The following is a 9,622-nucleotide window of genomic DNA, read 5'->3' on the forward strand; positions in this document are numbered from 1 at the left end:
GCACAGGAAACCAAACATGATCATTTTGTCCCTGCATAGTTGATATATTAAATGAAGTTGCATTGACAATAATTGCTGATGATGTAGGAGTACTATAAATGTGATAAATTGTCGAATTTACTAAGGTCAGATTGGAACATCAAAAAAGTAGTAATTCCATCCAAGCCATTAAAAAGCACGCACAGGATTGCCTGTGAAAGGCACACCCTTTGTATTCTACCATTGTACGAGTCCATCACCATGAATTTTCCCGGTTAAGAAGTGATTGCAAGAAACCTTTTTCAGCTAATTACATTTTATAATTAACCAAGAGTAAGTTACATGTAGTATGCCAAAAAATCCGGCCGGCAAAGTAAAGTTAGTGTACACCAAGAATCGAAAATATGAACATCTTACAACATGTTCCATTCCTACAAAACTAGTGGGATTTAGGCAGGGAGAGCTGCTGGCGTGGCTGGGGGAACCCGGTTCTCGACAGGGATCTCCGTGAACTCGGAGAGAATCGCCCTGAACTCGTCACCACTCAATGTCTCCTTCTCAAGGAGCACCTCCACGATCTTGTCCATGGCCTCCCGGTTGCTCCTGATCTGGCTCAAAGCGATCTCGTAGGCCTCATCGGACAACCGCTTCACAGCGGTATCGATGTCCTCCGCGAGCTTCTCCGACATGGAGTTCCTTGCCATCATCCTCATGATGACATCGCCGCTCTGAGCTCCTGAGTCCATTAGCGACCACGGACCGATGTCCGACATACCGAATGTAACCACCATCTGCAGAAGCATTGTGACCCCAGGTGTAATTAGCAAAAGAAAGAAAGGGGAAGGACTAAGAACAGATGTTTAATATATATGTAAATGCTGTCAGTTTTTCTAGCATGTTATTTTGCAGCAAATTTATCCTCCAGACTGGTTTGTAAGTTATAAAAGGTGCAGAAGCAGAACAGATTACATAGTCTACTGCTTCAAAGTTTCTGTAGATCAATTAGCAAAGTTCTAGAATAGAAATATAGCGTACCTGCTTGGCTAGGCCAGTAATTTGCTGCAAGTCACCAGCAGCTCCTGTGGTCACCTCAGGCTCCCCAAAAATGATCTCCTCAGCAGCACGACCGCCAAGGCCACCAACAATTCTGGCGAACAGTTGTTGCCTGGAGATGAGCGTTGGGTCGTCCATTGGAATGAACCATGTGAGACCACGAGCTTGACCCCTCGGGATCAAAGTAACCTTTTGGACAGGGTCGTGGCCAGGCGTCAAAGTTCTACAAAGAATACATTTCCAGATATGAATAGTTGCACGAAATTTTGATATGCAAGTAATAAACAAAAGCACAGTTAGCAAATATGCAGATTATCTCTTACCCACAAATTGCATGCCCAACTTCATGGTAAGCAACAAGACTTTTGCTCTTCCCATCTGTCATCACAGTTCCTTCCATACCAGCCACTATTCTGTCAATTGAATCATCAATCTCCTTTGAGGAAATTGCTGTCCGACCACGTCGGCCCGCTAATATGGCTGCTTCATTTAGAAGATTTGCCAAGTCTGCTCCACTAAAGCCAGGTGTTCTCATTGCTATGACTTCAAGAGAGACATCAGTATCGAACTTCTTGTTGCTACCGTGCACCTTAAGAATCTCTGTCCTTCCGCGTACATCAGGAACATCAACACTTACCTGTGCAACAAGTTAAAAGGTATATCCATAATGTTAGCAAGGTTTTGGACATATGAGGATAACAAAATTCTAACTTTGAGAACACTCAAAGATAACTCAAGCTCGAAACCAAAAGCATCCAAACTGATTGCGTGAGTAAGCTACAACCAAGAACGAGTATTTATTGGACTTCTAGCCTAAAACCACGTGAGAACTTCAATAATACAGAACAAAGGTAAACGCTATAGCTGAAACATTTTTACTTAATTGTGTCACAATTGAATGAGTTAAAAACTAGAATACAACAGATGTTCACATCCAAAAGAATGTTCAGTGGATAAAAACTAACCTGTCTGTCAAAACGTCCAGGTCTGAGTAAAGCAGAATCCAGGATATCAGCCCTGTTGGTGGCAGCAATAACAATGATTCCAGTGTTCCCCTCAAAACCATCCATCTCAGTCAGCAACTGATTCAAAGTCTGCTCCCTTTCATCATTTCCACCACCAATACCTGTCCCTCTTTGCCTCCCAACAGCATCAATTTCATCAACAAATACTATGCAAGGAGCATTCTCCTTTGCCTTCTTGAAGAGATCACGAACCCGGGAGGCACCAACTCCGACAAACATCTCCACAAACTCAGATCCTGATATCGAGAAAAACGGCACACCAGCTTCCCCTGCAATAGCCTTGGCAAGCAAAGTCTTACCAGTTCCAGGAGGACCAACAAGCAGAACACCCTTAGGGATGCGAGCACCAACAGCGGTGAACCTTTCTGGTTTCTTCAAGAACTCAACCACTTCCATGAAGTCTTGCTTTGCTTCATCGACACCAGCAACATCATCAAATGTAACACCAGTGTTGGGTTCCATCTGAAACTTGGCCCTAGATTGACCAAAACCAAGAGGAAAGCCAGGACCGTTAGGTCCACCAAGGCCACCTTGTGCTCTTCTTGACAGCAAAAATAGACCACCAATAAGGATAAGTGGGAAAGCCAAGTTTCCGATCAGGTTGAACAGAAGAGAACCAGAGTCCTCCTGGTTGCTGTGTGCAGCAAAATCGATATTCTTTTCCCTCAACTTCTGGAGAAGCTCCTGGCTTAGACCAGGAAGCTGCACACGAACTCTCTGCACACGGTTGCCGAGCTCAGGAGAAATAGCCTCTACAATGGCAATCGTGCCATTCTCAAACAAATCAACCTTCTTCACTCTGTCCTTGTCTAGATACTCAAGGAACCTCGAGTAAGACATTCTCGACGACGAGACACCTTGCTCTTCAGCAAGAGCTCTCTTAGCACCCAACAAGGTGGGAAGCCCGACCCCGAGGTTCCCAAGCGCGAGCTTTAGGAACTTCCTTCTGGCATCATTAGTCTTGTGCTCGAGGGAGGCAGTCACAGAAACTGGCCTCTGTGCAACGCCACTCGAAGGAAGTGTCGAGAAGGGAAGCGGCGTCTTTGCAGCAAGGCTCATGGATGTTGGAGCCATCTTCGCTCACTGTTAAAAGTAATGAAAGGGAGATCTTGTCAAAGTGTTGTATGGCAGAAATTGCTTCATCCGATACTTCAACTAAGCTAATCACTTCATATCAATCCAACTTAGCTGTAACTAGCAAGCTGTCCTACCGTAAGTATTCAAGAACAAAGGTAAAGCATCTCTTCACAATCACCCCTACAAGTAGAAGCTATTGTAATCCCTTCTCGAACTACAAACAGCTACAACCATCATCCCCAAACCAGTATGAAACCCGAATTCAGTAGCTCACCGTAGCTTCTACTTGCTGATTAACCTATCGATTGGAACGAACACGCTAACGATCTCAGTCCCACCATCTTTACCAGTAAAAAGCTAGACCAGTACTCGAAATTCCGAAAAGCATACTGGCTAACAAACAGAACATCCGCATCGCATCAGAGACCAAACGCCACACACCTACACACTGGATTCAAGCTAGAAACAGAACCAGACGCACGCACCCACGCACGCAAGCGAAATCGTAAAGGGAAGCACTGAATCCAAAGCAAACGAGCACGCACCTGAGTGGATCGGAGCGGGGCGTGGAGGGGAGAGGGGGGGGGGGGGGGAGTGGGCCGAACTAGGAAGGGGAGGGAGGAGGGAGTGGAGTGTATAAATAGCCCGACACCGACGAGGAGGGTAGCGGCAGATTGATTTTTCCTCCTCCGCTCGCTTGGCCTCTCTCTCTCTCTCCGGTGCGCAGTTGCGTGGGGATTTGGGGAGGAAGAGGAGGAGAGGGGGATGGGGGCGACGTGGCCGCCTCCGTGCCCACAGCGTCGATAAGGAAGAGATGAGCCCACATAGACGGATGCCAAAGCCCATGGAGACGAAGTGAAATATCTCTCCGTCCTGGTGAAATTGGCAAATGGCTCGTATTTTTTGCGTGCCATTTTCGTAGCCAGTGGGGTTTTCCTCCGATGGCTTGTAGTGTCGTGGCTGCTGGACTCACGGCTCACGCAAGATTGGACTGCTTGGAATCCTGGAGATGTGAAGGCGACACACTGGTCAGAGCATGGCAATATGACATACTAAGTTGCTGCCAACATTAGTTATTGGGTAAACAAAGCCAGAGCCGTCCATTTCCCTTGCACGACCTGCCGACTGAATTTTTTTCCTCGTCGAATTTACACATAGTGTAGAATTTTCTTCTATGATGATATACTAATGATTATTCTCTATCTGTAAGGAATACGATTACACAGGCAAAACTCTGTAGCCAAGATGCAGAATGGTAAAGAATTACAAGCACATGTCAAACTGTCAACCACTCGTCGGCAGGATCAGTTTGCTCAGGATGTGGGAAAACGGTGGAGGGATGGATGCACACGATGTTACAGGGCGTGAACAAACCAAGGCAACCTTTGTGTTTCACTAATCTGATGACGAGATGCGCCGGATCTTGCAGACCAGATGAGCGGTGGGGAGGTCGAGCTGGCTGCCGCCGTCAGACTTGATGAGGTCGCGGACCTGGTCTCTCGGGGTGGAGATGCAGGTGTGGAAGGTGGCGAGGAAGGGTGGGATCGGCATGGACAGCGCCGAGAGGACGTTGCTCAGGTACTCTATGTCCGCCGCCAGCTGCTGCGCGCCTCGGTCGGTGATGTAATGGATCCCTCGCAGCTGCTCCATGAACAACGCGGTGGCGCCTTCGGCGACCTGGTTCATCATGGAAACAGAGATCAGAAACAGTTCTAGATTAATTCATCAAAAGATTGGGTTTGGTGTTTGTGTTGTGATCAGATTATTGGGGTTTTATGTAATGTTCTATTCAGTTGCAATGCATGTAATTCTAAATGGTTGACTCTTCTGTACAGAATTTGCGAAAGTTGCACAATGTGAAGTATGAATATGGTTTTGTTGATGGCATGTTGCGACTTGCGAATGTACGCAGCATGATGAAAAAAAAATGCTTTGAATATATTACCTTAAATATCCATTCAGTAGCGAAGAACTGAGCCTCCTCGTTGCCAGCCTCACCGCCTGAGATACCTTCTGCAAGTGGCTCCAACTGCTGGGGTAAAGTTAGGAGATACTCCCCGACACTGGTCACATATGCCTGCGGGTAGGCACTGAAGCTTGGAAGGGGAAGGCCACCCTGTTCCTCCACCGATGACCAAATTGGGAGGCGAGCAACCTCATTGAGACGCTGTCGGACTTTAGATATGAGCACATCATAGACGAGTTCATTTACTGTGTCTGAGAAGGCCGCAACTCTTTGTGATGTCAGAGGTAGAGCATGGAACCTTGGATCTTTTGACTGTATAACAGAAATGTTATCTTTAAATTAGCCATGAAGACAAACAAAGAGTTACTTGTGGTACTTGGGAAATTGTAGGCCAAAAAATAGGTTCTATGCCACATATGAGTAGCTTAAAAAAATGCATAATAGAAAAGGAAAGCTAAAAAAGATCTCCGAATTTCCTATAAACCCAGATAATCTAGCTTAATACTACCACCTAAGTTTGCAATCAGGCTGTTCAAACAAATCATGGACTTGCTAAAAGACCTAGAACAATCAGAGAAACATTTGATAACTCTAGTGTTGTGACACTAGCAAGATAATTTAAAAATATATAACTTGCCTGTTCTAGTACAGTGAAGAGCTTCTTAGACTTGTCTGGTAGATCGGTGAGGCGAATAGCTGCAATATCAAGTGCTGCCCTCCCTGTGATAGGCACTTCTGCATTCTCATCACCATTTGCTGCAGTTGATTTATCTAGGCTAGAACCAAAACCAGAAATAGAAAAGTTGGTTCCAATCCTGGCAAGAGTAGCCCTTAAAGAAGCTTCAAAAACGGAGGTTCTGCTAGTTAGGCAATCAGCAACTGTAAGAATCTGCAAAGCACCCTGGACAATAGACCATTCTTCCTCTTCAGAGACATCGACCAATCGTTGTGCTTCTTTTTTCTCTAGTCCTGCTTCCTTTTTAGAGGAATCACTATGTGCAGTATTATCCACCCCACATACAATCCTAAGGGATTTTAAAGTTTCTTGTAGGTTCGATATGTACTGCAGCATAATGTCATCTAGAGCCAATACCAGTTCATCTGCCTCTGAACCACCAGTAAGACTAATGCATCTCTCGACAGCTGCTTCAAGAAGCACTATAATTTGTGGGATGGATTCCTCCATTCTACGAACAGTTTCACTCAGCTCTATACCCTGTGCACCCACACCACGAGCAATGGCCCCACGGATATCTATACCAGCCATCTCAGCAGAAAGTAAAGCACGCTCCATTTGTCCATACCTACATAGCATGAAACACCACTGGCTGAGTACTACAGCAATAGCAACAAAAAAAAAATCTCACCAATGCAGTTAACTGCATGCAACAGAATTTTTCACAAGTTTTTTTTTACCTTGCTTTAAAAGTCTCATATGGGGAGTAAATAGCTTTCAATGTATTCAGCAGAACTACAAGATCTGACTCTGAAAATAAATGTTGGATGTTCCGAGCAAAAGTGCCCGTCATGTTGTGCAGGTCGATCAGTGCTCCAAGATGCTTATTCTGCAATTTGGTACTTTTTGGCAAGTCACCTGATAGAACATCTAGTATACCTGGGTACAGAGGACATAAAATCAATTTATTGTTACGAAAGTACTCATATGTGGCAAACAAGTAATATCCTTTTTTAATTGAACAGAGAAAAATAAAACATGTAATTCAATCATGAAATTAGTATAGACATACAAAAATTAAATAATACGAGAAGTTTATGCATTACCTTTTGCAACAGATCTAGTTTCAGGAACAGCATCTCCAGTTGCTAGGTTGACACGAGAGACAAAGCTTGAATTCAACTCACTCATGGTTTCAACAAGTACTTTTGGGACTAGTGATTTGTATTCTTCAGGGAAAGCAGTCAGGCACCTTCAGCATTAGCATTGTAGGACATCCATTAATTTTTGGTGGAGCAAAAATATTGTCCGAATACAGCTAAAAGATGCTGCCAAAAACTGGCTTCTGTTTACAAGGGCAAACATTGCTGATTCAGAACAAAAGACAACAGGGTACAATGAACATACCACTTCCATTCTTGTTCAAGGTAAAGTAGTGTCTCATCATAGAAATTTGGAAGCCAGCTAGCAAATGAGAGACTGTTTATGCTTTCTCCACCATACTTCTCCATCTCTACCCGCTTAGCTCTCTGTTTTAGATCAAAATCTTCCCAAAGTTTCTTTAGAGGCTTGACATGGATCTTAGTATATTGCACCTCCAGTGACTTGAATCTGCCAATACGTATCAGTATTCCACGAAGATCTTGCACAGCATCGACCTTCCAACCGAAATTTGTAGGCTTTAGATGAAATAGAGATGCCTGTACTACTGTTTGACAAATATAAATGAGATTAGTAAGAAAAACCTTGCAGTTAGAAAGTGCATCCACCAAACGAGGTTGAACCATGTCATCTAGCCGTTCTTCCAATACTTCAAGCTGCTTTCTCACATTAGCGAACTCTGCAACCTGAAAGCAACTTTTACATAAGCAAAACAAATAGCTTCTGTATATAAATTACAGTGTACTGTGCATGTTTGTGTGAGAGAGTACAATACCTCACCAACTGCCGACAAGCAATGTCTCATGGTTGCCAGGGTTTCTGCAGCTTTTGGAAGATCACCACTAGAAAATACATCCTCGACACTTTGGCTCAACTGAGCTAGTCCAGCCGCATCCTGCCATTCCAACCAACAAGCTGTTAAATCTATTAAAAGATAACCTACCACTGTGAGTGAAGCATTCACTTCAGTAACATGCACCATAGTCCACATACAACTTACCTGTAATGTTGCATACGCCGCTTCCATGCGTTGTTTCACAGTATCAATTCGTGCTAGCGCAGTTATTGACTCTGCAGATGAGCCCTCAGCCTGATTGAAGAAATCATCATCATCAGTACTTAGCTACCTACAGAATTTATGAAATGTAGATGGGACTGAATACCTAGTTAGTTGATCATACATGCATATGTATGTCATATTTCATTCAGTAACACCCAGTATTCAGCATTGGCCATTAGAAAGAAGGAATCACTCAGTCCAAAAAAAAAGTTCTAGTGCTAGCAATTCATTCCAGTTTATTCTACGAAATGTCAAGCTAAATGCTATGAGAATATAACGCTACAAGTAACAAGAAGTACATGCTACAGGAGAAAATGTTTTGCTTGCAATTTGATGTAGCATCCTGACCTATCACCTATATGAACTAAACGATATAAGCGACGGTATTCCATTATAATGGTATAGGCATAGTTTTATGGGCATCACTGAGCTGCTGGATTTGAATGTCCTCTACAGCAAACTAAAAGTTTACATGCACATGACTGCATTGCATAAGTACACAGCATTATAACATCCCGACACATGCAAGGATTTTGCCAACAGAGCTCCAGCTTGGTTTTGCCAAGCCCACGCAAATTCTGACATCAGTTTCAGTCAACAGAGATGATCAAATTAACGTCTCATTTGATAAAAGCGTACAACGATAAAATTGACATGACTAAATACAGTTCTAGCTGTACGCACTGTTCAATGCAAAGCGTACAAGGATAAAATTGACATGACCAAATACAGTACGTGAGATCCAGATCCAAGTGAAAAAGAGGGGTACTAAAAGCGGCCAGAGGCTGAATCATACGCATAAATGAATCAAACTAAAACCTATTGTGCCAAATTGCTTCATCATTTGATCATTCGCACCAACTATTATCGCAAGTTCGTAATCCTCAATGATCTGGGTTTCGCGTGATACACGTACAATTATGCACGAATGAACTGTGAGATCTAGATCCAACTAGCAGGCGAGCGGGGGCGCACCTGGGAGAGCGACTGGAGGACGGAGGCGAGATGGGACCGGAGCGAGACGGCGTCGTCGCGGAGGCGGAGCGCGTCGCGGCAGGCGAGCGGGACGCGGCGGAGCGCGTCGGCGCTGTCCCGCTCGAGCGCTGCCGCGGCGTCGTCGGCGGCCGAGCGGAGGCGCTCCTCGGCGTCGGCGAGGAAGCGGTCGAGCGGCTCCGACGGGTGGCGCGCGTCCAGCGCCGCGTTGATCCACCGCTTCGGGTCGAACCCCTCCGCCCCGAACTCCGACGCGTCCACCACCACCATTTTCCGCCTCCCCTCCCACTCGCTGCGCCTCCTCCTCCGCCGCCGCCGCTGCGGCTCGCCGTGGACTTGGGCGAGGGAGACGAGGAGGAGTGGCTTTGAGTTCGCTGGATTGCTACTAGTACTCCTTTTGCTAGGTGGGAGAGTCTTCCGTCTCCGCGGCTACTCGTAGCTAACGGCCGCCATGGGAGGGATCACCTCGTTGGAGTTCAGAGGGGAAAACGCCTGCCAAAATGGCGTGTTCTCTTGTGGGGGACGGAGTGTATTTTACAGTGGTTTTTCCTCCAAAATTTATGCCTGCCTTTGTTTCTACTAGCTGGAGTATCATGTTTATTATCAACCAAAATATAATTTATATGTAAAAC

General features: G+C 45.2%; 2 protein-coding genes across 2 annotated transcripts; both read right to left on the reverse strand.

Annotated features, from left to right (window-relative positions):
* Window positions 1–265: 265 nt before the first annotated feature.
* Window positions 266–3,885, reverse strand: LOC127776350 (ATP-dependent zinc metalloprotease FTSH 2, chloroplastic). The gene is made up of 5 exons (XM_052302707.1): window positions 3,680–3,885; window positions 1,998–3,140; window positions 1,356–1,669; window positions 1,015–1,255; window positions 266–770 (listed from the first exon to the last, which is right to left on the reverse strand). The coding sequence occupies exons 2-5, from the start codon at window positions 3,129–3,131 to the stop codon at window positions 429–431; spliced, it is 2,031 nt and encodes a 676-aa protein (XP_052158667.1). The 5' UTR covers window positions 3,132–3,140; window positions 3,680–3,885; the 3' UTR covers window positions 266–428.
* A 294-nt stretch (window positions 3,886–4,179) lies between these two features.
* On the reverse strand, window positions 4,180–9,507 carry LOC127776349 (conserved oligomeric Golgi complex subunit 7). The gene is made up of 10 exons (XM_052302705.1): window positions 8,973–9,507; window positions 7,938–8,027; window positions 7,713–7,832; window positions 7,522–7,623; window positions 7,184–7,434; window positions 6,883–7,028; window positions 6,517–6,715; window positions 5,738–6,404; window positions 5,080–5,412; window positions 4,180–4,811 (listed from the first exon to the last, which is right to left on the reverse strand). The coding sequence occupies exons 1-10, from the start codon at window positions 9,258–9,260 to the stop codon at window positions 4,530–4,532; spliced, it is 2,478 nt and encodes an 825-aa protein (XP_052158665.1). The 5' UTR covers window positions 9,261–9,507; the 3' UTR covers window positions 4,180–4,529.
* Between the last annotated feature and the right edge of the window lie 115 nt (window positions 9,508–9,622).

Source organism: Oryza glaberrima, chromosome 6, assembly GCF_000147395.1.
Source record: "Oryza glaberrima chromosome 6, OglaRS2, whole genome shotgun sequence".
NCBI classification, from domain to species: domain Eukaryota; kingdom Viridiplantae; phylum Streptophyta; class Magnoliopsida; order Poales; family Poaceae; genus Oryza; species Oryza glaberrima.